The sequence below is a fragment of the Antennarius striatus genome, chromosome 7 (genome assembly GCF_040054535.1).
Source record: "Antennarius striatus isolate MH-2024 chromosome 7, ASM4005453v1, whole genome shotgun sequence".
Classification (NCBI taxonomy): Eukaryota; Metazoa; Chordata; class Actinopteri; order Lophiiformes; family Antennariidae; genus Antennarius; species Antennarius striatus.
This window is the reverse complement of record NC_090782.1, coordinates 7381388-7408790: the sequence shown is the minus strand read 5'-3', so window position 1 is coordinate 7408790 and position 27403 is coordinate 7381388. Positions and strand designations below refer to the sequence as shown.

At 42.3% G+C, this 27403-nt stretch overlaps 1 protein-coding gene across 1 annotated transcript in view; it reads left to right on the top strand.

The window, feature by feature from the left end:
- Positions 1 to 252: 252 nt before the first annotated feature.
- obscna (obscurin, cytoskeletal calmodulin and titin-interacting RhoGEF a) overlaps positions 253 to 27403 on the top strand; it is a 43912-nt gene continuing 16761 nt past the window's right edge. Inside the window, exons 1-51 of the mRNA XM_068319288.1 lie at positions 253 to 330; positions 428 to 694; positions 936 to 1097; positions 1187 to 1291; positions 2833 to 3099; positions 3204 to 3473; positions 3694 to 3960; positions 4085 to 4348; positions 4456 to 4722; positions 4861 to 5130; positions 5253 to 5519; positions 6144 to 6410; positions 6505 to 6777; positions 6861 to 7124; positions 7289 to 7555; positions 7906 to 8172; positions 8284 to 8553; positions 9211 to 9477; positions 9595 to 9870; positions 10662 to 10928; positions 12072 to 12338; positions 12759 to 13025; positions 13119 to 13385; positions 13551 to 13817; positions 13912 to 14178; positions 14407 to 14673; positions 15075 to 15344; positions 15521 to 15799; positions 15902 to 16159; positions 16275 to 16541; positions 16720 to 16986; positions 17199 to 17465; positions 17569 to 17835; positions 17969 to 18235; positions 18366 to 18632; positions 18856 to 19122; positions 19286 to 19552; positions 19738 to 20004; positions 20168 to 20434; positions 20814 to 21080; positions 21324 to 21596; positions 21706 to 21972; positions 22111 to 25407; positions 25482 to 25536; positions 25615 to 25709; positions 25824 to 25936; positions 26106 to 26306; positions 26438 to 26520; positions 26770 to 26943; positions 27024 to 27183; positions 27274 to 27375. Of these exons, the coding sequence (XP_068175389.1) occupies positions 291 to 330; positions 428 to 694; positions 936 to 1097; positions 1187 to 1291; positions 2833 to 3099; positions 3204 to 3473; positions 3694 to 3960; positions 4085 to 4348; positions 4456 to 4722; positions 4861 to 5130; positions 5253 to 5519; positions 6144 to 6410; positions 6505 to 6777; positions 6861 to 7124; positions 7289 to 7555; positions 7906 to 8172; positions 8284 to 8553; positions 9211 to 9477; positions 9595 to 9870; positions 10662 to 10928; positions 12072 to 12338; positions 12759 to 13025; positions 13119 to 13385; positions 13551 to 13817; positions 13912 to 14178; positions 14407 to 14673; positions 15075 to 15344; positions 15521 to 15799; positions 15902 to 16159; positions 16275 to 16541; positions 16720 to 16986; positions 17199 to 17465; positions 17569 to 17835; positions 17969 to 18235; positions 18366 to 18632; positions 18856 to 19122; positions 19286 to 19552; positions 19738 to 20004; positions 20168 to 20434; positions 20814 to 21080; positions 21324 to 21596; positions 21706 to 21972; positions 22111 to 25407; positions 25482 to 25536; positions 25615 to 25709; positions 25824 to 25936; positions 26106 to 26306; positions 26438 to 26520; positions 26770 to 26943; positions 27024 to 27183; positions 27274 to 27375 (15030 nt within the window). The 5' untranslated portion in view covers positions 253 to 290. The remainder of the gene's footprint in view (positions 331 to 427; positions 695 to 935; positions 1098 to 1186; positions 1292 to 2832; positions 3100 to 3203; positions 3474 to 3693; positions 3961 to 4084; positions 4349 to 4455; positions 4723 to 4860; positions 5131 to 5252; positions 5520 to 6143; positions 6411 to 6504; positions 6778 to 6860; positions 7125 to 7288; positions 7556 to 7905; positions 8173 to 8283; positions 8554 to 9210; positions 9478 to 9594; positions 9871 to 10661; positions 10929 to 12071; positions 12339 to 12758; positions 13026 to 13118; positions 13386 to 13550; positions 13818 to 13911; positions 14179 to 14406; positions 14674 to 15074; positions 15345 to 15520; positions 15800 to 15901; positions 16160 to 16274; positions 16542 to 16719; positions 16987 to 17198; positions 17466 to 17568; positions 17836 to 17968; positions 18236 to 18365; positions 18633 to 18855; positions 19123 to 19285; positions 19553 to 19737; positions 20005 to 20167; positions 20435 to 20813; positions 21081 to 21323; positions 21597 to 21705; positions 21973 to 22110; positions 25408 to 25481; positions 25537 to 25614; positions 25710 to 25823; positions 25937 to 26105; positions 26307 to 26437; positions 26521 to 26769; positions 26944 to 27023; positions 27184 to 27273; positions 27376 to 27403) is intronic.

Here is a 27403-nt window from a genome sequence, read left to right as displayed (position 1 = left end):
CCATATGAGGGTGACGTCATTTATATCCATTTTGAATGTTTTGCCATTTTTGGAAGTGATGGTTTATATAATTCTATAATCCAGAGAAGAATTTATTTGAAGATATGAAGAGGTTTTAAATTTCATGAATTGTTGTAAGATGGTGGGTTTATTGAAAGACGGAACAATGATAAAACCATATTAGCATGCTGAGCCGGGGTGTTACAAAATATTCCTTTTCATCATGTATTCTGTGTTAAAGCAGGTTTAGCAAGCAGGATTACCCTCTCACTGACAAAAGAGCAGAAAACATGGGAGAAAATAAACCTGGAGGAATATTAGCTGCTGCAAGTAAGTGCTATTCTTACATAATATTGTAAAAGTCAGTGTACTTCATGCAACATTTGAATCTCCATTGATGTCTGTGTATTGTTTTCTTGTGTGTCAGAGAACCGTCTAAAGGTGGTGAAGGGTTTGGAGGACATGGAAGTGTCTGAGTGTGAGAGCTGCTGCTTCGATGTGACCCTCAACCTCGCCTTTGTTGAGGGCGTGTGGACCAGAGATGGGATGCAACTCAAGTCGAAGCCCAACTGTCGCATCAGCACCCACGGGAAGAAGCATTCCCTCATACTGAACAGGGTGGCTTTGGGAGATGCAGGCCTATTCTCTTTTCAGGCAAATGACATTCAGACCTCCGGCAGGCTCAGTGTCAGAGGTAAGAGGGCACCAATGAATGGCATTACTTCCACAAGAACAAATTTATTTTTGCGTCAATATGTCCACGTAAGCTGACTAAAAAAAAACACTCGGATTAGCTAAAGTAAATAAAGGTTGTTTTTCCTGTCAAACATCCATTTGGATGCTGTCAACCCCAAAAAAACATATTTATAATGTTCGGTTTTGTTGCTGTAACAAAGTTTGGAAGTTCGATAATCTTTTTGGTAATCTTTTACCAGCTAGGGACATCCACATTGTGACAGAGCTGGAGGATGTTGACACAATGGAGCGTGAAGCTGTTAACTTCCTGTGTGAGGTGAACCAGGTGGATGTGGATGGTCGGTGGTACAGAGATGACTACCGCATTCGACCTGGGGATAACATCAAGATCAGACAACAGGGTAAGAGAACAGCCCGACTGTGTGCACATACGCAGAAATCAAAAATATCAAAAATCAAAAATAAGTTTTTCTTTTTTATTATTTTGTAGGTAGAACTCACACCCTGCTTTTTAAGTCTGTCAGGCCAGAACATGCTGGAGAGATCAGATTCACTGCAGGGCGTTTGTCCTCCTATGCAACTCTCATGGTGAAAGGTGAGCCACGAGACAATTTATCTTCAAATTTAAGGCAAATAAACAGAAACTGTCTGACCGTTTTCTTGTTGCGTATGGTCTAAACTTCCACTGCTATACTGATGACACAACGTTATCTCAGCATCAAAACATCTACTCATCTCACTCACTCACTTCAATTGTCTGCATGAAAAAAAAGAAAACATGGATGCCATCAAACCAGCTCAAGTTTAATAGCAGCAAAACTGAGCTCATGGTTGTGGCCTACAAGGCACTGCTTTGGGGCATTATTGATTTCCCTCTTTTTGTGGATGTCCCTTTCATCCTCTCCCGGCTGGAAGTCTGACATTTGGGAGTCATTCTGAACTGAAAATCGTATCCATATTCTGGCCGTCACTTTCCGACTCTGTTGCAGAGATCTTTATCCACACATTGATCACTCCTTATTTGGACTTCTGCAATGGTGTCGTTTTTGGTGTTTGGGGTATCCAATATGGTTCGAAATAGGCCATCCAGTATGTGATGTGTGATAGAAGAGTTTCAGCTAACATGAAAGGAAAGGTGTACAAAACTGTGGTGAGACCAGCGATGTTGTTTGGTCTAGAGACAGTGTCACTGAGGAAAAGACAGGAGACAGAGCTGGAGGTAGCAGAGATGAAGACGCTGAGGTTCTCTCTGGGAGTGACCAGGAAGGATAGGATCAGGAATGAGTACATCAGAGGGACAGCACATGTTAGAGGTTTTGGAGATAAAGTCAGAGAGGCCAGACTGAGATGGTTTGGACATGTCCAGAGGAGTGATTGTGAATATATTGGTAGAAGGATGCTGAGTTTTGAACTGCCAGGCAGGAGGCCTAGAGGAAGACCAAAGAGGAGGTTTATGGATGTAGTGAAAGAGGACATGAAGGTAGTTGGTGTGAGAGAAGAGGATGCAGAAGACAGGGTTAGATGGAAGCAACCAATTCGTTGTGGTGACCCCTGAGAGGACAAGCCGAAAGAAAAGAAGAACTGCCAGGATTTCCCACACCAAGCCCAGAGACCTACCCCTTCCTGCTTCATTGCCTCCAATCTAAGCTCTGCATGCCTACAAATCCCTCCATGCCCCCCCCACATCAACATTTGACTGTTCCTCTCCCATCCTCTAACCCAGTCTGAAACCTGTGAACCCCAGACACTGGCTTGATTTCCATTCCTATCAATGATGTAAGACCCTATGGTGGCAGAGTTTTCAGCAGGCAACCCCCATCCCCTAGCACTTACTCTCAGATTTTGTGCACAATGCCCCCTTCTATGGACTTCTATTCTATTTTTATCACTAAATCACCTGGCCAACACTGCATGTTAGTGAATTTTCTTAGGTGTCTTACTACATAAGGTGGTATTGAGTGTCCTGAAATATGTTTAAAAACTGTAGGATTATTCTATTACTATTATTATTATTATTATTATTATTATTAATAATAATAATAATAATAATAATAATAATAATAATAATAATAATAATAATAATAATAATAATAATAATAATAATAATAATAATAAACATATATATTCCTTCTTCAGAGCTCCCAGTCCAAATCGTACGTCCCCTGAAGGTCAAGATAGCCATGTATCGACACAGGGGTCTCCTTGAATGCCAGGTGTCACGGCCAAATGCTCAGGTCAGGTGGTACAAGGGCAAGAAGGAGCTTCTGCCAAGTAAGAAGTACCAACTAATCAGCCAAGATGTCTTCAGGCAGCTGACCATCGACGATGTCCGCTCTTCAGATGAAGACACCTACACTTGCGATGCAGTAGATGACAAAACCTTTTGTCAGCTTCTGGTGGAGGGTAAGATAAGATGCTGTCCTAATAATCATGTCACATACAAAGTTTATAGACATACCAAGTTTTGTTTTACATGGGTGACACGTGTTATGTACATGTACATGCAGAGCAGGCTATCAGCATAGTGCGTGGAATGTGCTCAGTGGAGGTGATGGAGCCAGAGCCAGCAATGTTCCAAGTAGAGACCAGCCTGAAATCAGGGAGACCCCCTCGTTGGACTTTGAATGGTGCAGAGCTGGAGCCGAGCACCACAGTGCACATTGACAGGAGGGGCACCCTCCACAGCCTCTGCATCACCTCCACAGACAGCTCCATGTCTGGTCCTGTGCTCTTCGTAGCCGGCAAGAGTCGCTCCACCGCTCATCTGACAGTCAAAGGTGAGTTGTTTGAACTTCATCAGAGTGTCATGCAAGTGAATATCAATTAATTATAATCGATAAAATGAATAAATTGTGTGGTGAATATAAAAGACTGTATCCACTCCAAATTAACTATTAATACTGACGTAAGCTTCTGCAAAAGCCACATTTAGGTCAACAGTGTGTAAATGCATTGTTATGCAATTGGTTGAGCAGCTTTGAATCGCTCCTCTTGTAGAGCGCCCCCTTCAGGTTTCCCACCCCTTGGAGGATGTAGAGGCAAAAGAAAGCAGCTCTGTGACTCTGAGCTGTGGGTTTGCCCCCTCACCCCGGGTGGTAAGATGGTTCAAAGGTCGCACAGCTCTGAAGGCCTCAAACAAGTACAGCATGAAGAGAGAAGGGAAACAGGCAGAGCTGACTATTCATGGATTAACAGGAATGGACGCAGGACAGTACCGCTGCATGGCCGGGGGTTCACAGAGCACAGCACATGTTAAGATAGAAGGTAGGTTGAAAAAAATCGATGAGATGCAATGTTAACATCTGCATTGGATATGCACTACTTACGAGTTGCTGTTGCATTGCCCGTTTTATGATGATTTGTAATCATTTGTTTCCCATTTTCGAAGTGCGAATGCTGAAGTTGGTCAAACACCTTGAGCCGGTGGAAATTGAGGAGGATGGCACTGCCACATTCTCATGTGAGCTAAACTACGTGGTTGCTACGGTGGAGTGGCTCCTAAACAACTTTAGACTCTATTCCAATGCCATCACCAGGACCCAACACATGGGCACGATTCACAGCCTCACAATCAAGAAACTGCGACCACAGGAGAGCAGAGTCACATTCAAAGCAGGGCTTCTGTGTGAGACAACTACATTAAAGGTCAAAGGTCAGCTGGTGACATAACTGACGTATAAGATTGTGGGGTTTTTCTAATACCTAATGTTGCATTTATCACTTGAGAAACATGCAATCATTCATTTTTCTTGGCTCCAGAGCGCCCAGCAGTGTTTCTGAGATCTCTAGAAGACGCAGTAGGAGAAGAGGAAGGGGAAGTTTGCCTGCAGTGTGAAACCTCCAAAGAAAGAGTCACCCCTGTTTGGAGGAAAGATGGTATAATCCTGACTCCTGATGACAAACATGAGTTTCTCCAGTTGGGTAAATCCATGACACTGATCATCCATTCGTTGACTAAGGATGATACTGGGCATTACACCTGTGACCTGGGCACCAGTCACACCACAGCTAAAGTCACAGTACGTGGTGAGTAATCAGAAAAAAGATAGCAAGTATTTTGTAGGATCTATGCACCTCCACATTAAAGCGTCTTTCTTTTTGAGAATTCAATCGTTCACTAAAGCACTTGCAACAAAGTCACGTTGTTATTGTATTTATATGCAGATTTAATCATCAGCATTGCTCAGCGCATCAAGACCACATCTGTCCTGGAAGGTGAAATCTGCTCCTTTGATTGCCATCTCTCTCATGAGCTCAATGACGAGCCTTCCTGGACCATAAATGGTCAGGTAGTGGTCTGCAACTCCCGTGTCCTGATGATCAACTATGGCCGCAAATATAACATGACTATTAGAGAGGCTATGCTCACTGATGCTGGAGAAGTGGTCTTTACAATTAAAGACCTGAGCTGTAGGACCATGCTCTTTGTCAAAGGTCCGGTGATCTTAAAAAAAAAAAAAGAATCTAAAAAACTATTTGTGTGTTCTATGTGATGATTTATGTTTCTATTCTTTGCCATTTGTCACAAGTATGAGTGAATACATTCCCTCCCTTAGAAAAACCAGTGCGCATCTTCAGGGACTTGATAAACGTCAAGGCGGTACCGGGTGATGATGCAGAGCTGAGCTGTGAGATCACAAAATCAGATGTCACCATTCGCTGGCTGAAAAATGGCCGTTTCATCAGGCAGAGCCCAAAGTATGAGATGAGTGTGGAGAAGAACCTGGCAAAACTGGTGATCAAGAATACCACCATCAAAGACTCTGGGGAGTACTGCTGCGAGGCCGAAGGCATCGCCTCACGAGCCAAACTGGAAGTCAGAGGTAAGCAAATACATTAGTAAATATTAGATGATGAGTGTGTACAACACAGTGTAATTACAGTGTAGTTACATCCCACAAGGCGGTGATGTATTGTAACTGTCGGTGTTTCTTGTGTTCGTCCGTCCGTCCACCAAATGTCTTCATAACCGTTCCAGATAGAAAGAGGAAACAAAAAGCACATTACTCGGGCAGCAAAGGGGGAGAAAATGACCTGAAAAAACCACGGTCAAACTTCAACTTTTGTACGTTTTTTTTGCGCATATCTCAGGAACCGGATAAGATAGAAAGACAAAGCAAAAGGCGTTATATTCAGGGAGACTAGGAGATTCAAATTAGATCGGAACCTTGACCTTGAAGCACTAGGTCAAGGTCAAATTTTCACTTTTATACTTTTTTAGGCACACATCTCGGGCACCTGATGATATAATCACTAAACAGAAAGCAACATTTTCAGGAAGAATTCAAAACGCTCACAAAAATGTGATGTTTTTGCGGGGTGTTAGTCTCTGACTGCCTTGTTCTTAGGTGAATCTGACATGATTACCTCTTGGTTTGCTGTTTACACTATAAACTACAGTACAAATGAAGTGAGGCTTCACTCAATTGTTTAATCTTTCCTTTCAGAGCTCCAGCACACTTTTGCGAGAGAGTTAAGGGACACAAAAGCAGAGGAAAAGGGAAAAGTGACCCTGGAGTGTGAGACAAGAAGGCCAGTAAAGCATGTGACCTGGCGTAAGGGCCTGATGGAGCTGAGGTCCGGTCGCAAGTACGTCATCAGACAAAGGGGTGTGCTGCTGTCTCTGACCATCAACTGTCTGGAGAAATCTGACACAAATATTTACATTTGTGATGTTGGTACCATGCAGAGTCGGGCACAACTAACTGTAGAGGGTGAGACTAGTAAAGAGAACATTGAGTCTTACATCACTGAGCTTCAGGGGGTTCATTTAAACTGATCACCCCATGAATTCCCTGCTCCTTTCAGGTCAGAAAGTGTTGATCCTGGATGAATTAGAGGACGTTATGTGTTTAGAGGGGGACACCGTCACATTTACGTGTCGAATTTGTCCAGACGACTATACTGGGGTCAAGTGGTATCTGGACGAGACCCTGCTGTACACAAATAACCTCAATGAGATCCAGATGATACCTGGAGGCCAGCACACCCTCACGTTTAGACAGCTTGCCCGCAAAGACACTGGAACCATCTCGTTTGCAGCAGGGGACAAAAGATCGTATGCATCGCTTCTGGTTAGAGGTGAGGCTTTTTGTCCAGCACAGAGGCTTGTTGTGTCATGTTTCAGTTGTTCTTGAATCAATATAATCTCCCCATGTAAACAGAGAGGCGCCCCACCATCATTAAAGCACTGGAAGACTGTGAGGCTATCGAGGGCGGTGGGTTGATTCTGTCTTGTGTGACCTCCAAGCCCTGCCACATTCTGTGGTACAAAGATGGCTGCCTGATGTGGAATTCCTCCAGGTACTTTGCCAGCCGTTCCGGCTGCGAGGCCTGGCTGACTATCAGAGAGGTCTGCAGTAACGATGCTGGAGTGTATGAGTGCAGTGCTGGATCAGTTACGACGAGGGCCGCTGTAACTGTCAAAGGTATATATCATTTATTTAGTATTGCTACTGCTTATTTGTACCCATCATTAAATACATTATGGGTTCACAGAGGATTATGAGTGACTTAGATTTTTAATAACATTTATATGTATGCTTTTTATTGGGATATTAGGCTTTCATAATAAAAAGGATGTTTTTTTTAGCCATCCCAGCCGAGTTCACACAGCCTCTCAAGGCTGTGGAAGCCAAAGAGGGGGAGACTGTTACTCTCATCTGTGAATACTCTCTGCCTGGGGTCCAATTCCACTGGCGGAAAGGTTTTGAGAATATCAGGCCTGGAGATAAGTATGTGATGAAACAGAGGAAGACAGTGTATTCCCTAACCATCAGAGCCTTGAAGCCTCATGACTCAGGAGAATATTCCTGTCAGTGTAGAGATCACCGCACAAAAGCAAACCTCAAAGTGCACAGTACGTCTTTGCATTTTCCTTCACACACATTTTACATACATGATATAACAAGAACCAAGTATTTTTCTCTCTTCTGTAACTTTGTGAGTCGTTGAATAAATTATCTTTAAGTGTTGTATCACTGATTTGATGTAGTTCTCTGCAGTAACACCAATTTATGCCCATTGACTTAACCTATAACATATATTGTGGTCACACATATTCGTTTTACCTAGCATCAAATGCAGCCTGTCACCACAAACATTTAACCTAAAATCAGAAATAAAAGCAGCAAATAAGAGTGGTTGTAAAAGGAATCAAGACCTTTCATTGAGTGCTGCCTTGTCATTGTGTCCCCTCTTGTTTTGAAGCGGTCCCGATCACATTTGTACAGCAGCTGAAGAACATGCAAGCAGAGGAGGGAAACAACATCCTGCTCCGCTGTGAGGTGTCTAAAACTGGTATTCCAGTGGAATGGAGGAAAGGACATGAGCTGCTGAAGAATGGGGTGAAGTTCCAAATAAAGAAGAGGGAAGCCATCCTGGAGCTCCTGATATGGAAGCCTGTGCCTGAAGACAGTGGTCTCTACAGCTGTGTGTGTGTTGATCAGATGACATCTGCAACCGTCAAAATCACTGGTAGGACATGATTTACAAATCAGGTCTAAAGAAGAGACTTTAAATGTCATTTGTGAATACATAATCATCATCGTTAATAATGATTTATTTATCTCACCCACAACACCTCAGCTCTCCCAGTCGTCTTCAAGCAGAAGCTGAGGAACGTGTTGATTGAGGAGGGCAATACTGCAGTTTTCCGCAGTGAGTTGTCGAAACCCAGTCACACAGTGGAATGGAGGAAAAGGGGGAATGAAGTCATCAGAAATGGAGAGAAATATCACATGAGGCAGAGAGACACACTGATTGAGCTGAGGATCCTCGATGTGACGCCAGAGGACAGCGACATCTACACGTGCATCTGTGGCCTCATAGAGAGCACTGCTACTCTCACCGTTAATGGTAGCTGACACTTCATTTTTTCACTATTTTCTTTTATCTCCTTTGATTAAACACAGATAATATTAATAAAGCAATTCAGTTACTCACAAAATGTATGTAATATTTAACAAATCAAAAAGCAATCTTTGCCTGCAATACATAACTGTCACCAGGTTGTGATTTGTCAAAAAAAAAAAAAAGAGTGGGGAGGATGTTTTGTTTTTTAAATTATGAAAAAATAAGAAATCAAAAAGCCAAATTCTTCTTTAGGTTAATGGTAGGCCCTATGAGCCTAAATTCCAAACAGCTGAACATTCTTATCGAATACAACCTTAAAACGACATGAAAATTGTTTTCGTTGTTGGAAACAATGTGGAAGATGGTGTAATTAGGCTTCAGGACCACAGATAAGGGCAGATCGCGCGAACATGGCAAGAGGATTTAGCTTTTAAAGCAAACAGTCTGTAAAACATAGCAATATCACCCCACAGATTAAGATTTCACATTTTTATGTAAGAATAACTAAAATATAAGCGAACGCACATCGACAGAGATGAAAAGAAGACACATTCATTCTGTTGTTGTAGACAGAAGCTACTTTTGCCACAATTCAAGTAGATAGCAGCCAATTAATAAACACACACAAAATTTTCACTTCACATAGTCTTTGCCTTTCAGCTCTTCCCATCACATTCAAGCAAAAGCTGAGGAACCTCCAAGTAGAGGAAGGACACAACATCATGCTAAATTGTGAGATCTCCAGACCTGGTGTCTCAGTGGAATGGAGACTTGGAGGAAATGTGCTAGAAGATGGGGACAAGTACCAAATTAAGCAGAGGTGCTCGTCCCTGGAGTTAATTATCAGAGATGCTGATCCAGAGGACAGTGGCGTCTACACCTGTGTGTGTAGAGAGCAGAAGACGAAGGCCACGGTTAAAGTTATAGGTATGTTCAATGTGTTACTGTGCTCAGGAGGCAACAGTGTACTGTAACACACCTCTTGTTTGTTCTTGCCTGTGTCCTGTCTTACTTAAACTTACTTATCTGTGTTTGATTCAATAGCTGTTCCTGCCACATTCAGAGTGAGTCTGAAGAGCCAGGAGGCTGAGGAGGGAAACTGTGTGACTTTACGCTGTGAGCTGTCGAAGAAAGGAGTCCCGGTGCAGTGGCAGAAATGTGGTCGGGTGCTGTCCGAAGAAATATTTCGGGGAAAGTATGAGATGAAGCAAGAAGCAAAGATGGCCAAGATGACAATTTTCAACATCCAGCCAGAGGATGCAGGGAAGTACAGCTGCATCGCAGGAGATGAGAAAACCACCGCTGAAGTCAAAGTCATTTGTAAGTTAGAATCTTGTGAAGAACATTCTACAGTGGATTGTTCTACTTCATAACAATTTTAGCTTTTTAAATGCAGTTGCAACATGGCACTCAGAGACTGCAATATTCCGTGATGGGTAGGTCAGGGTACCCTGAAAGTAATACCTGACAAGTGCATAGCTTTGACCTTTCAGGGTAGGTCAAAGCTATGCACTACCTTTGATCTATAGTCTTACTCTCACTTGCCTTCTCCCTCATCTTTCCATCTTATCCGGTTCCTGAGTGTACAAAAGTTGAAATTTGACCTTGAAGTAGTTTTCTCAAGGTCAATGTCATCTCATTTTCATCCCCTTTGCCGCCTGAGTAACGTGTTTTTTGTTTCATCTTTCTATCTGCAATGGTTGCGAAGATATTTGGTGGACATATGAACGGACGAACACACGAACACTGACCATTACAATAGATCACCGCTTTGAAGCGGGATGTAATTATATGGGTATTTCCTTGTTATTTTAAAGATAACCTCCAAAATCTGTTGTTTTTGTTGATGCCTTTGGAAGGCCTATAACTTAAATGCCTCCATACAACTCTTACTAAGTTGTGCACTTGTGATGATCATATATAATATGAGATTCTGAATATGTGTCTTATTTACATAGAGCAAAAGCCAAATCTCCTACTTATCAGATTGCAGTATTTGTATAACTTTTAGGAGAATAGGAGCAGAAAAATGTAAGCACCAACAAAATGTGTACTGCAACAGATAAAGAAAAGTGGAATCATTGCTGAACTCAAAATTTTCTAATATACAGTGCTTCCGGTGGTATTCAAACGAGAGATCCATAGCCTTGCAGTGAAGGAAGGAGACAGCGGAGTCTTCTCCTGTGAGCTCTCCAAACCCGGAGCTCCAGTGGAGTGGTGGAAAGGCAGAGTCATCCTGAAGCCTGGACAGAAATACGAGATGAAGCAGGAGGGACGCATCACTAAACTGGTTGTCAACAATGTGGAGGAGAGCGATGCTGGGAAATACACCTGCAAGACTAAAGACAGTAAATCCACCGCTGAGCTTACTGTCCAAGGTGAGGGACATGAGGGACATAAGTCAAAACGCCCTCACATGCTTGTATGTTGGATTTATTCTTTGAATGAACGCTTTTTTTCTTCCTTTTTTAAATTTTCCTGATGCATTCAACAGAATCACCTGAGCGCAGACGTCAAAGAGGTCAGCTCTCACGTAGTAAAAACCACACAGACTCAGTGGGTAATGCACTGTGTAACCTCCATTATTTTCTTGAATGGAGGAGTGATTTTTTTCATATCTTGCCATTTAATATGCTCATCACAGCATTCAACTCATCTAGGAAGGCTTTCCACAAAGTTTAGAGGTGGGTTCATGACCATTTTTGACCAGAAGGGCCCCTTTGAGGTCAGACACTGATGTTGGATGGGAAGGCCTGGTTGTCATCAGCTCTAGTTCATCCCAAAGGTGTTCTATCGGATTGAGGAGTAAATTGAGGAGTAAACTCACTCATCCATATTTCGTGGACCTTGTTTTGTACACTAGTCATGTTTTTGAAGAAATAGGGGCCATCTCCAAACTATTTCCACAAGTTGGGAATATGAAATTGTCCAAAATGTCTTGGTATACTGAATCATTAGGAGTTCCTTTCAATGGAAATAGGGGGCCGAGTCCAACTCTTGAAAAGTAACCCCACACCATAATCCCCCCTAAACTTTACACTTGGCATAAAGCAGTCAGACAAGTACACCTCTCTTGGTAACTGCTAAACCCAGACTCTTCCATCGGATTGCAAGACTGTTCTAGAGCCTAGTTCTAGATTTTGTACACCTGTGTCCATGGAAGTGTTCAGAACACCTGATTTCAATGATTTGGATAGCTGAGCAAATATTTTTGGCAATATAGTGTATGGTAGTCTTCGTAAGCGCTCTAATGCTTTTCATGTAAGTAATATTACATGTTTGATCATTTTTTGGTGTGACATTCAACCAGAGACTTAAACTCATTTTCTACAATGGATTATCATGAACATAATCCATTTCTCTGTCCGGTTGTGAGCATTCCTGCTATTTTGCTTACATGACCCCTACAATATAACTTCATATAACATTTGTCGTGTTCCTTTAAAGTGTTTTGTTTTTTGCAAAAATGTTATATGCATATAGTTATTTATCATGTATGCAATATTGTTTTTGATTTACAGGTTTACCGCCAACATTTAAGATGCCACTAGTAAACCAGGAAGTGATGGAAGGCAATGCTGTGATCCTGCGCTGTGAACTGGACAAACCCGCCCCGTCGGTGGAGTGGAGAAGAGGAGCAGAGGTGCTGAAGAATGGTAACAAATACCAGATAAGGAAGAAAGACTTGCAGATGGAGGTGAAGATCACTGAGCTTGAGCTAGATGACACTGGAGAGTATGCCTGTGTCTGTGGAGAACAGATGACTGTAGCATCAATCATTGTGAACGGTGAGTTCAGAATACGCAGTAAGTCAAAATGTAATCTAAAATTACTTCAAATGCATATAGCAATATTAAAATTACAGTTGGTTGATGGGAAGATAGAATATAGTGCAGTGAGGAGACATAAATCAGAATTAACAGAATATGTAGAATCTAGGTTTATATAAAACTAAACATTCCAGCTAGAATATCCACTAGTGTTGTTTTCAATTCAGTGACAGCTTTGCTTTGGTATGAACCAGAACACTCCAGTTTGTAATGTCAAATATTTCTTTATTTTATTTTCCTCTTTTGGTTAAAACTGTTGTAGAAGTACCTGAAACTTGACAGATCATGCAAGCATTGGTCGTGACTGGAGAGTATAAACGCATATTCAACCAGGTTGTAGTTTAATTTTGATGTTTTTCCTCCTGTGGTGGCCTCCAGAACGACCCATCAAGTTCCTTCAAAAATTGAAGAACATTCAGGTGCAAGAGGGTAATGAAGTGACGCTAAGTTGTGGGCTATCCAGACCTGATGCTGCAGTGCTATGGAAGAAAGGAGATGATATTCTGACCAACGGTGAAAAATATCAGATGAAACAGAACGGCTCGACTGTCGAGCTCCTCCTGAGGAAAAGCCAGCCTGAAGACAGCGGCACCTACAGCTGTGTTTGTGATGACATCAAGACCACTGCCACTATCATCATCACTGGTTGGAATCCTGGACATTATATAAGTTAAACAATGTTAAGATTAGATAATCTGCACAACTCATACAGTACTTTGTCTCTGTATCACTCCTCAGGTATTCCAATAACTTTCAAGCAGAAGTTGAAGAATTTGGAAGCTGTGGAAGAGAGCAGCGTTATCCTGCGCTGTGAGCTCTCTAAAGCAGGAGTTCCAGTGGAGTGGAGGAAGGACGCACAACTCCTGAAGGAGGGGGACAAATATCAGATGAAGCAAGAAGGCAGAGTGGCTGAGATGCTGATCAGAGATCTAACTCTAGCAGATGCTGGGAAGTTTAGCTGTTTTGTCGGCAATGTTGAGACTACAGCCGACATAAATGTAAGAGGTGAGCATCCTAATACTGATGTGGCGATATGGGTTCTTAGCCACAGTGAGACAGAAGTTTCCCCCAAAGTCAACACAAAATATTAATTAACATGTCTAGCAACGACATGAGAGCAAGAGAGACCTTCATCCAGTTTCAGATTGGATTTCATTTCTATTTCCTCAGAAATCCCTGTCACATTTAAAAAGGAGGTGGAGAATTTGGAGGTGAAGGAAGGGGACTACGGAGTTTTCTGTTGTGAACTCTCCAAACCTGGAGCTCCAGTGGATTGGAGGAAAGGCAGAGTTGTCCTGAAACCTGGATACAAATACGAGATGAAGCAGGAGGGACATCTGACTAAACTGATCATCAACAACGTAGACGAGAGCGATGCTGGAAAATACACCTGCAAGACTAACGACAGCCAGTCAACCGCTGAGCTCCATGTCAAATGTATGATGGAGAGGCCTCACTGGAAAAACAAACAGGAAATGTCTAAATCTTTTCAAGATTTGGAGAATAACCACTTTTTTTTAATTTTTTGTAGCCCCTCCAATCACTTTCACGACCAAACTGAAGGACCAGCAGGTGGAGGAGGAGAACGGCATGACGCTGACCTGTGAGTTGTCTAAACCCGGCCTTCCTGCGGAGTGGAGGAAAGGAAAAGAGCTTCTGAAGAATAATTTCAAATACCAGATAAAAAATCGAAACAGCATTATGGAGCTGACCATTAGAAAAGCACAACTGGAGGACAGCGGACTTTACAGCTGCATTTACGGTGATGCCAAGACCGTATCCAACGTCACCGTTACATGTAAGGCACGCTTGTAAATACAAATGTGTGTTTTTCCATTTTTAACTATCCAGAATATGGAACCAAGTTAATTTTTTGAGTGTACAAGGTTGAAAGTTGTAGATTAAAACGGAAGTCGTAAAATAATGCCAAAAGTTTTACAGAAAAATCAAAATATAAATCCATTTTTTTGGCATTAGTGCATTTTGCATACAACACAACAAAACACAGAACTTGGTTTTCCGACAGCTATCCCCATCAACTTTAAAATGGGTCTGAAGAACCAGGAGGCAGCTGAAGGAGGCAACGTGTCCCTTCGCTGTGAGCTGTCCAGGACTGGGGTGCCGGTCCAGTGGTTCAAGGGTGAGGATCAGCTCCTTCATGGGGGACGATACCAAATGACGCTGAGAGGCAACATAGCCGAGATGCAAATAAAGAACATCCAGCCTGAGGACGTTGGGGTCTACAGCTGTGTCCTGGGAGAGAAGAAGACGACAGCTGAAGTAAACGTGAAAGGTACGGCATACTCTCTTTTCCTTTTAATAATCCTGCGAAACAATTTACGATGCTATTTTTTACAATAGTGACAGGATTGAACTTCAGAAAAATGAGAAAAATAAACAAGAGTACAGGAATGAAGCACACAAAACAAAGTCCAAATCCAAAGTCCAATAAATGCACATGCATTTATTATCTAAAAAGTGAAAGAAAGGTGAATGGGAAACAAAAATGGCACAAACACAGGAAAATGAAAACATATCATGTGACACAAAGACTCTAGAACAAAAGAAAACGGGAAAAAATGAAACACAAAATCCAAATTTCACTAGTTGAGCCACAGGAATTAATGAAATTTTCGGGAAATTTACGTTGAAGGTCAACTTTTCTAATATTATCTGCCTTTCTTTCTCAAACAGCGGCTGCATCCGTGTTCTTTGAGAAAGAACTCGAGAACCAAGTGGTGATGGAGGGTAAATCTGTGCTGCTGGCCTGTGAAGTTTCCAGTGCTAACGTCCCAGTCACTTGGAAGAAGGACAACACCACGGTGGAAGACGGAGGCCGATGCATGATAAAGAAGAAAGGCCCCACGCACAGCCTGGAGATAAAGGCACTCCATCTGGATGATGCAGGAGAGTACTGCTGCATCACGAGAGGCAAGAGGACCACAGCCAGGCTGATTGTTAGGGGTAGGTGGACATCACAAAATATTTGTTGTTTGCTCAGTTCATTGACTGTTTAGAAGTACAGCATCGATAAAACCAATAAAATCATTTTTCACCTACAGTAAATTGTTGTAAAATACATTCCATTCCATCTCCATTTCTAAAAATCCAGCTGTATATAGCTTCCTGTTCCTCCACAGAGCGTGTGCGGATTGTTACAGAGCTGACAGACAGAACGGTGACGGCGGGCGAGGATGCTGAGTTTGTGTGCGAGCTGAGCCATGCTAATGTGAGTGAGGGTGTTTGGTGGCTCGGGTCCAGCCCCCTGCAGAAGAATGAGATGAACCAGATGACGTGTGAGGGTTGGCAGCAACGACTGGTCCTCACCATGACAACGCCGGAGGAGACGGGCATTGTAGCGTTTGTGGTTGGCGAGGAGAGGACCTCTGCACATTTGCTTGTTGTTCCCAAGCCCAAAGGTCAGCAGATATGATGGATAACCTCTTTAAAACTCAGCAATAATCTGGAATTTTAGCTAAAAGAATTTCATCTGAACCACATTCTCTGATTTCGACTTCTAGTTTTATTTGAGGAGAAGCCTAAAGATGTTGTGGTTATGGAAGGCGAGACGGCCACTTTGTCCTGCAGGACCTCTGATTTGACCTCTCCAGTTTTGTGGCGGCGCAACCACATCCCCCTACAAAACAGTTATAAATACGAGATACGTAAGGAGGGAAAAGTTAACCTGCTGCTCATCCATGATGTGGATCCTCTGGATACCGGAATATACTCCTGTGACACAGGAGATGTACAGAGCAGCGCTAAACTCACTGTGACAGGTTTGAAACAAACTTGTTTTTAGATATACTGAAAACTATTTGTATAATGTGAAACGTATTTTCTTTTCCTTGAAATTCCAAGTAATTTTCTACATTCCTTTTGTTCCCGTCTCAGAATTACCTCCATTCTTCCAAGAAGAGTTGCAGAGTTTGGAGGTTGAGGAGGGAAGTTCAGCCTGTTTGTACTGTGAGCTGTCAAAATTGGGGGTGCCAATTCAATGGAAGAAGGACAGACAACCTCTTAGAGCCAGCAAGAGGCATGAGCTGAGGCAGGATGGCTGTTTCCTCCAGCTCCACATCAAGGAGCTCAGAGCTGAAGACAGTGGCAGCTACTCATGTCAAGCTGGAAATGCAGAAACCACAGCCACTGTGACAGTCAAAGGTTTGCATGTGGCAGTTAACAGTAGTTCTATGTTTGATCAGAACGTCTTTAACCACACCAGCAAATATTCTGTATCAGCATACCACACATTACTGCCAAGCATAGTGTCTTTCAGGTAATTCCTGTGATTATGTGAATCTATAAATAAAATGACATCTTTCTGAATCTCTTTTCTCAGCGCTCCCCCCATTCTTCACCCGTGAATTAAGAAGTGTGGATGTTCTAGAAGGAGACGCAACCTCTTTGCGCTGTGAGCTGTCTAAACCTGGAGTTTCAGTACAGTGGAAGAAGAACAAGCTGCCCCTAAGAGCCAGCAGGAAGTATGAGATGAAACAAGACGGCTGTTTGCTCCAGCTCCACATTAAGGACCTCAAACCTGAGGATGGAGGCAGCTACTCGTGCCACGCAGGAAGCGCAGAGACCAGCGCAGCTGTAAAAGTTCAAGGTTTGTGTTTAAGGCATTTGCATTGAAGATTTTAAAGTGCCAACAACTTCTAAGTTAATAATTGCCATTATCTAAACTTAATTAACATTATTTCATGTGAAATGGGGCAGATACTATTATTCTTTGAAATAGTTAGTTTAGAAAGATGTCAGAATTTCTTATACTCATTTCTTATTTGCTTCATTAGTCCTTAATCCTTATATTGCTCCCAGAGCTCGCACCATTTTTCAAAGAAGTGTTACAAGCTATTGAAGTTGAGGAGGGAGCTGCAGCCTCCCTGTGCTGTGAGCTGTCCAAGCCTGGAGTATCTGTTCAGTGGAAGAGAAACAAGCTGCCACTGAGAGCCAGCAGAAAGTATGAGATGAAACAAGATGGCTCCTTCCTCCAGCTCCACATCAAGGAGCTCAAACCTGAGGACAGCGGCAGCTACTCCTGTCATGCAGGAAGTTCAGAGACCACGGCAACCCTATTCGTGAAAGGTTCTCTACCAAAAATATGTTGATCATCTGCAAGTTTTATTTCTCAAATGTTATTTATGAGTCCCATCCCACACTGTTACTATAAAAAATGTATGCTCTACAGAGATCCTTCCATTTTTCAAAGAAGAACTACAGAATGTGAAGGTAGAGGAGGGAGGTACGGCCACCCTGTGCTGTGAGCTGTCCAAGCCTGGAACATCAGTACAATGGAGGAAGAACAAACTTCCACTGAGAGCCAGCAGGAAGTACGAGATGAAGCAAGATGGCTGCTTCCTGCAGCTCCACATCAAGGAGCTCAAACCTGAAGACAGCGGCAGCTACTCGTGTCACGAAGGCAATGCAGAGACCACAGCAACTGTGACAGTGAAAGGTGTCTATACTAGAACTTTATCTGTATTTGATCAATTATATCAACAATAAACATGTGTTGTGTTGAGGTTTCAACCACTGTTCCATTTCCATTGCTGAGGCGGAATTCTGTTTGTCTTGTTTGTTTTTGTCAGAGCTCCCTCCATTCTTCACAAAGAACTTAGAAAGTGTGGAGGCTGAGGAGGGAGATGCAGTCGATCTGTGCTGTGAGCTGTCTAAACCCGGACCATCTGTACAGTGGAGGAAGAACAAGCTGGCACTAAGAGCGAACAGGAAGTATGACATGAGTCAAGATGGCTGCCTCCTCCAGCTCCACATTAAGGAGCTCAAACCTGAGGACAGTGGCAGATACTCGTGTCATGAAGGAACTGCAGAGACCACAGCAACTGTCACAGTGACAGGTGTGTACATGCAATACAAGGAGTTGAAGAAATCAAAACGTTTAATCAGACCATTAAATGCTTAAGTTGGTTGAAAAGTCCGCATCAAATATTGTTTCATAAATTCTACTTTTCATGCCTGTTTGTGCAGAGGTGGCACCATTCTTCAGCTCAGGGTTACAAAGCGTGGAGGAAGAGGAGGGAGCTGCAGCCTACCTTTACTGTGAACTCTCTAAACTTGGAATATCAGTGCAATGGAGGAAAGACAAGCTGCCACTGAGAGCCAGCAGGAAGTACGAGATGAAGCAGGATGGCTGCCTCCTCCAGCTCATCATCAAGGACCTCAAACCTGAGGATACGGGAAACTACGCCTGTCGTGCAGGAAATGCAGAGACCACAGCAACTGTAACAGTGACAGGTGTCTATATTTGAAGAATTGTTACTGTATTTCATCCATTTTACTACTACAGTTGTTTCCTGACTTTCTCTTGTCAGTTATTACAAAATACTGTCCTTCTTGTTGTAAACGACAAGTCAAAGCACTTAGAAAAGCCTTCCTATCTTCTGTTGTGAGGGTTAAACCACTGCTCCTGTTACATTACAGAGGTGGAATACTATTTTTCCTGTCTGTTTCTATTTAGAACTCCCTCCGTTCTTCACAAAAAACTTAGAAAGTGTGGAGGTTGAGGAGGGCGATGAAGTCGATCTGTGCTGTGAGCTGTCTAAACCCGGAGCATCTGTACAGTGGAGGAAGAACAAGCTGCTACTGAGAGCCGGCAGGAAGTATGACATGAGTCAAGATGGCTGCTTCCTCCAGCTTCACATTAAGGAGCTCAAACCTGAGGACAGTGGCAGATACTCGTGTCATGAAGGGAATGCAGAGACCACAGCAACTGTCACAGTGACAGGTGTGCACGTTTTGATCCTGAACGAAGTTCCATTTGCTCTCAATATATTTCTTGCATTGGAATGTTACCATCAATGATTTGTTGGTTGGAAAAGTCTTTATCAAATATTCCCCAGTTTCATAATTTCTAGTCACTTTTCACCCATTCATACCTGTTTCTGCAGAGGTCGCACCATTCTTTAGTACAGAGTTACGAAGCGTGGAGGAGGAGGAGGGAGCTACAGCCTACCTTCACTGTCAACTCTCTAAACCTGGAATATCAGTGCAATGGAGGAAAGACGAGCTGCCACTGAGAGCCAGCAGGAAGTACGAGATGAAGCAGGATGGCTGCCTCCTCCAGCTCATCATCAAGGACCTCAAACCTGATGACACTGGAAGCTACATGTGTCAAACAGGAAGTGCTGAGACCACTGCCAAACTATTAGTGAAAGGTTTGTGTTTATGTCGTGTTAGAAATCTACTCATAAAACCATGCACATTAGCATCTGAAGAACTTCTGTTTGTTCCAGCCTGTTGGTATGTTGGTAGGGTTGCTGACAAGAGAATGCACCGATACTTTGCCCCCAGGCATTATTTTTAGGTCCAAGTATTCCTAATTCTTAACTATTTTAACCAGAACTCCCACCATTCTTCAAGAAAGACTTGCAAAGTGTTGAAGTAGAGGAAGGAGCTTCAGCCTCCCTGTGCTGTGAGGTATCTAAACCTGGAGTTTCAGTGCAGTGGAAGAAGAACAACCTGCTACTGAGATCTAACAGAAAGTATGAGATGAGACAAGACGGCTGCCTCCTCCAGCTCTCTATCAAGGATATCAAACCAGAAGACAGCGGAAGCTACACATGTCAAACAGGAAGTGCAACAACCATTGCGAATGTGTCAGTGAAAGGTGTGTGCATGATATTTGATGATTTTATAGGACACATGAGCTGAGAAAGCAAACATAACGTTTCTTTTTTGTGATTATCTGAATCTCCTGGAACTGCTTGTAACTTCCAACACTCATAGACAAGCTCACATTATTTTTCTCTCTGCATGAAAATATTTCACAGAACTTCCTCCATTCTTCAAGAGAGACTTGCAAAGTGTGAATTCTGAGGAGGGTGCTACAGCCACCATGTGTTGTGAGCTGTCAAAGCCTGGAGTGTCAGTCCAATGGAAAAAGAACAACCTTCCACTCAGAGCTAACAGGAAGTACGAGATGAATCAAGATGGCTGCTTCCTCCAGCTCCGCATCAAGGACCTTAAACCTGAGGACAGTGGCAGCTACTCATGCCATGCAGAAAGTGCAAAGGCCACTGCAACTGTGACAGTGAAAGGTGTGTATATTCATTCATTCATTCATTCATTGATACATTTATTCATTTAATTTATGAAGAGGTAATTGTTAGCAGTGTAAATAACCAGAAAGCACCAGCACATATAAAGTAGTACCAACACCAAATAGAAAGAGTAATAAATAACCCACCAATAAACAATTAGAAATGCATAAATAGGTATAGGAATAAAAAGGCATAAATAAAACAGGCCTAGATAGACATGGGTAGAGTGAAGTGTCTATAGTGTTTGCATTGTTTTTGATGTACCTATTTATGTGACTGCCTACCAAAAATCTGCGATGGCGTGAAGTCGCAAGCGTTAATGCGCGAATCCGCGAGGGTGCGCTGTTTATTTACTTAGTTTATACCCATTTCCCAGAGCTCCCACCATTTTTCAAGAAGAGCCTAGAAAATGTGGAGGTAGAGGAGGGAGGTTCAGCCTGTCTGTGCTGTGAACTGTCTAAACCTGGAGTATCAGTGCAATGGAAGAAGAATAGTCTAGTACTAAAAGCAGGCAAGAAGTATGAGATGAAACAAGATGGCGGCCTCCTCCAGCTGCACATTATGCAGCTGAAGCCTGAGGACAGGGGAAACTACTTGTGTCAAGCAGGAAGTGCAGAGACAACAGCAACTGTGACTGTGAAAGGTGTGTGTATGTGTCTGGTGGGGTGACTGCATGCAAAAACTCTGTGCTAGAAACTATGAATAGAAATATGTAAATACTTAAAACACATTTGTGTTTGTATGAAAATGGATTTTCCTGTTATTCCAAAAAGCAATCTGGATTATGTAAACTATGTCAAACCAGTCAAACAAAATGCATTTTACAAATTATATTTGGTTCTATTTTGCAACTGGTATTTTGAGCTGCCCTGTCCCACTTACCCAGAGCTCACTCCATATTTCAACAAAGAGTTGCAAAGTTTAGAGGCTAAGGAGGGAGATACAGCCTCCTTTCACTGTGAACTGTCAAAGCCTGGAGTAGCAGTGACATGGAAGAAGAACAATTTACCATTGAGAGTTAAAGCTAACATGAAGTATGAGATGGAACAAGATGGCTGCCTGCTCCAGCTCCACATCAGTGAGCTCAAACCTGAGGACAGTGGTAGTTACTCATGTCATGCAGAAAGTGCATCAACCGCTGCAACCTTAACAGTGAAAGGTTCATCAAAATTACTTAATACATCTTACATCTTATCTATGTCAAATGTTGTTTGTGTTTCACTAAAACATTTCAATATGTTACTGCATAAACATTTTATATTCCTTAGAGCTCCCCAAATATTTCAAACAAGAACTACAGAATGTGAAGGTAGAGGAGGGAGGTACGGCCACCCTGTGCTGTGAGCTGTCTAAGCCTGGAATATCAGTACAATGGAGGAAGGACAAACTGCCACTGAGAGCCAGCAGGAAGTACGAGATGAAGCAAGATGACTGCTTCCTGCAGCTCCACATCAAGGAGCTCAAACCTGAAGACAGCGGCAGCTACTCGTGTCTAGAAGGGAATGCAGAGACCACAGCAACTGTGACAGTGAAAGGTACATGGATGTTGTTAGGTCCTTGGCAAGCTTACAGAAATAGTACAAGTTTTTTTATTTATTTATTGTTTTATCTTTGTTTATGTCCAGTCTCCAAGAACTGGCTCTCAACAAAATATTTCTTATTCTCTTGTGTAGCACTACAACTGGCCCCACCGAAGTTAGAGCCTCCAACAACAATGACTCAGGAAAAGGAAATGGTTTCTAAACCAATTGTTCATCCAGAGATTGATAAGCCTACTCCTCCAGAGCCCAAAACAAGAGCTGCTCGGAAAGCATCATTTACAAGTTTAGAAAAAGATATAAATCAATCCCTGTTAAGGGGGAATAATGAATACCAAAAGAGCATCCATCCTGCAGGGTCTTTGGACAAAGACTTTGTTATTGTAAAGAATCCAGCACAGCAGGAAGTACCTAAGAATGAAGACAGTGAGCAGTACAAGACTGGTGATGAGACAATGACACCACTGGAGAAGGAAAAGGAAGTTGACTGGAATGTAAAGGAACAACCGAAGCCGTTGGAAATGGACTCTAATGTTTACATAGAGGCAAGACAACCAGAGAGGAAGTATGAGAAACGAGACAAAGTGGAACCATATACAAGTCAGGGAACCAAAGTTGCTGGAGATGCTGCATTTGATCAAAATAAACAGCCATTTATAAGTCTAGAAAAGGAGGAAGAAACTGCACTGATGTCAAAACAACTTGGAAAGACTTTAGAGAAAACGAAACCATCTGCTCAACCAGAGATTGAAAGGCCTGTTGCTCCAGAGCCCAAAAAGAGATCTAATAGGAAAGCATCCATCTCAAATGTGGAAAAGGACATTGAGCCGGTCCTTGACATAAAGCAATCTATGCTAAGGGAAACTAATGAGGACCAGAAAAGCATTCAGCCTGAAAGATCTATGAACGTTGATTCTGTAAAGCATGTAACACAAAAGCCTGAGGATAAAGAAAGTGATGTGAGCAATGTAGTTGATAAGACAATGAGACTACTGCATAGGGAAGAAGAGGCAGAAAGGAAGATGGAAAAACAACCTAGGCCATTGGAAATGGAAAATGATGTTTTTACAGACACAAGAGAACCAGACAGACATTTAGAGAGATCAGTAAAAGTTGATGATAATGTGAGTTGGCCAGACACAGGTCAGAGAGATACTGTGTTTGAGCAGAAGAGACAGCAGTTAATAAGCCCTGAGATAGAAAATGAACTTGAACAGATGTCGAAACAGCCTGGGAACACCATAGAGAAAACAAAACTCATCAAAATAGCTCATCCAGCGAATGAAAGGCCCGTTCCCCCAGAGCCCAAAAAGAGGATGAATAGGAAAGCATCTTTCGGTTCAGAAAAACATGTGGATTCAGTGTTTGACATAAAACAGCCCATGTTAAAGGAGACTAATGATGATCAAAAGGGCATCCAAGCTGCAAGGTCTATGGACAAAGACGATGTTGTACAAAGAGTCACACAAGTGGAAAAACACGGAGAGGAAGATAGTGAAGTGTACAATACAGCTAGTAAGCCAATAACACCACTTTTGAAGGACGATAGGGTTGACAGGGAGGAAGAGGAACCAACAAAAACTTTGGTTATAGAGAAAGGTGCTTTCATGGACACAAGAGATCCAGGAACGAAGTCAGAGAATTTAGGGAGATTTGACCCTAAAGTAACTCAGTCAGACAAGATTCTGGGAGACACAGTGTTTGAGCAAAATCAGCGACCAATAATAAGTATGGAACAGGGAAATGAACAGATGTCTAAACAAACCGGAGAATATTTAGTAAAAACAAGTAAAGCTGAGAGAAATGAAAACCTATGGAAAAATAGCGAAGAAGAAAAGCCTGTTAAACCACTTGAAAAGTTTGTGAAAGAAGCAATAAATGAACAAAAGGAGAAGTGTATAATAAAGAAAAATGAAGTAGATGAACCAGAACAAAAAGTCTCTAAATCGCCAATAAGAGCTAATGGAAAGGAAATAGCATCAGTTGAATCGATTAAGTATTATCCAAAAGAATGTGGAAAAAGCCTTGTCCAGTCAGTGGACTCATCTGTCAGTGATTATGCCAAAGACCATGCAGAGACAGACCATGTGAGACCAGTGTCCACAGAAAGAGAAGAAAAGAAAAAGCCACTGAATATAACAGATGATCAAGAGTCAAATGAACAACCTGAAGATACAGAAAAAGAGGCTGAATTCACACCACCAAAACCACCTATGAGAACAAAAAGCAAAGGAAAGGGGGGAGTAGAAAACCAATATTCAAAGGACACAGAGACAGATCATGATGATCAACAGTCGACAAGAGTTGTAGCAAAAACTATTTATGATCGTCCAATTGAAGAGTCAACATTGTCTTTGAAAAAACAAGTTGAAGAGAAACCAAAACCTGAGAAGAAACAATCAGTGACAGCAGACACGGAGGTGGTTGAGAGAGTTAAACCCCCTGTTAAAACTGCAGAAAGGGATGAAAACACCAAACAGCCGATCAAACAATCAGTAAAACCCATGAGAAAAGAACCTGAGGTAACTCAAGAAATTAAACTTGCAGTTGAGCCAATGAGAAGAGAGGAAGACGGGCATTCCAAGATGTCAGAAGACATTCCCCTTCTCTACATATCTGAAGATGAAACTTTCTTAGAGGCTTTGACTGAGATACCAGAGCCACACAGAGATGTAAGGCCCTCTGGCTCTTTTGCTGAAGGTTCGGTTCAGCCCTGTCTTCTTCCTCCAATTCATACACCCCAGAAACAAGAACTTCCAAAGGAAGCTACACTGGAAACTAATGCCAGTATCGAGGAGGAACAACAACTCCAAGAGGCTGCGGTCAAGATTCAGGCTGCTTTCAAAGGTTACAAAATCCGTAAAGATATGCGACCTGCTTTTAAAGAAATGTTTAAGAACCAAAGTGCAGATCTTCATGGAACACTCACACTAGTGTGTAAAGTTGAAGGACAACCCACCACAGTAAGATGGTTGAAAAATAGCCAACAAATCACAAATGACCATCGTTGTCATATTGAGACTACAGAAGGTGGCGTATGCACACTGGTGATCAAAAACCTCACCAGTAATGACAATGGGATCTACACATGCGAGGCAGTAAACAAGTTTGGTGTGACCTCCTACAATGGAAATATAACGGTTGTACACCCTCAGAAGCCTGCAGTGACAGTCCAGAAGCCTGTGCACCCACCACTTGCAGCCATAACACCACTGCAACTTGCTTATCCAAAGCCTGAGACCCAGTCCGACTCACAGACTCACAAGCTTCCTCAGACCCCACCCCAGGTGCCCTCATCACCTGCAGATGCTGGGAGTTACGTTGAAAGTTTGAGCCTCTCTCTGTGGGAGGCCTACAACCTGACTGAGCAGCAGGATGCTCACATGAGTCTGCAAGACAGGAGAGGGTCCTCGCTCATTACTGCCAGCTCCAGTGAGTAGGCACTCTTATTCTCTAACATACAGTAGAGTAATGGTTCAGTTCATACTGATTCCTTCTTTCAACAGTGTCAAGTCCTTCCGATTATGAGACAGCTCCGGAGACATTCACAGCCATACCAAGGTCAGTATACCGAGGAAGGAGTTTTCTCATACAAATTATTAATTTTTATGTAAGTGCCACTGTTTTCATGTTGAACAGGGAAGTGACCAAACCAGCAGACCAAGTCCCTGTGAAGGATGACAAAGAACAACTAGCTGCAGCACAGCATCCAAAGAAACTACTAAAGGTTAAAGGTCAGAAATTTCATGAATTTTATTTAAACTCTGTTTATCATCTCTCCACTGGTATTTGTTTCCTGTCAGGAGACAATAGATATAGAAAAGAAATGTTCCTGTTTAATTTGTTAGGTTCTCATGAAGGCAGACTGAGGGCTGTATCTCCTAAACATCACCGCGGTCAGTCACCTTTGATAAGTGCTGTCTCTGGATCGGAGTCAGAAGGAGAAGAGGACCGACGAGAGGTACTGCTCTGTGTCCGTGCACATTTTATGTTCAATAAATGTAATTGTGAATTATAATTGTTATAATTGTCATAATTATGATAGCATTGGCATTTTGAAAAAATATTGTTTTGTATTTGAGTACGCTGCATAAAACCTAAATTTATGTGTTTGTATTTTTTCACTTCAGACATTTGAAATGTATGTGACTCGAGCTGACTGCATTACAAACAGTGGACGTAAAGACAGTTTTGTTCTGAAGGAGGGACAGTTTGTAGAGATCCTGGACTCTGTTCATCCTGATAAATGGCTAGTGAGAACAAAGCCCACCAAAACTAACCCTGCTCGACAGGGCTGGGTGTGTCCAGCATACCTGGAGAAGAAGAGGAAGGTAGGGAGTATAAATCCAGATGTCAGTTCCAATACAGAATAAATGAGACGTCAATCAAACAATACTGAAATGTCATTTACTAAGTATATGAGTCTTTTAATGGCTAACACTCACATTAATCTCTTCAACAGGAAACCTTCTCACAGTTGAGAACACCTCAAGAAGATCTTGATGGAATTGGGTCAACAGGAGAAGAATACAAGAGAGCTATGAGGTCCATAACTCTACATTTATATCATGAAATGGGAGGAAAAATCTCTTGGCACCGTTGTTTTGTATGATAATGTTATGTTTTGGGAAGTTATGTGTACTATTAAAATTATTTGCTTGTTTCATGCACTCATTCTGCAAATAACATGGTTTTCATGATGGAGACTGTATGTGTTTGGAACAGGAGAAAAAATAAAATAAAATTGCTGCATCTTTTCAAAATCTGCACTAATTAAATTCCCATTTCCTTCAGCCAACTGATCCAAGGGCTGATTGATGGGGAAGCGGAGTTTGTAAAGGAGATGAAGACTTTTACTAGTAATCATCTTAATCGTCTGGACTCAGGCCAACATGTTCCCTTTAATATCCTCAACCAGAAAGAGATTATTTTCAGGAATATCAAGAACATTGTATTTCTGCATGAGAGGTAAGGGAAATGTGTTATACTTACATTCAATGTTCTTGCAAACATTTTCATTAAACATGCAAATAAACATATCTCACCAGGTTTCTCCTCCCCGGTCTGAGAGACTGTGTCACGGATGATGATGTAGCCATGCATCTGATCAAGCACACCGAGGACTTTGAGAAGTATCTTCACTACATGGTTGGACAAGCACAAGCAGAGGCCAGCGTCACAGACAAGCCTACCCAACAGTATTTCAAAGTACTCACAAAATTTGTGTTTTAAGAAGAATGGAAAAAAAAGTGTTTACATTGATCTAATTTGCTAAATTTATTGCTCAATTTGCTTCAGGAGTTAACAGATTCTGGAAAGCCTGACACTCATTCTATGGATGTACTCACGTTCCTCCAGCGGCCAGTGGAGAGGATTCAAACATACCAAGCTTTACTGAAGGTCAGCCTAGGGATTTATTTTAATTATG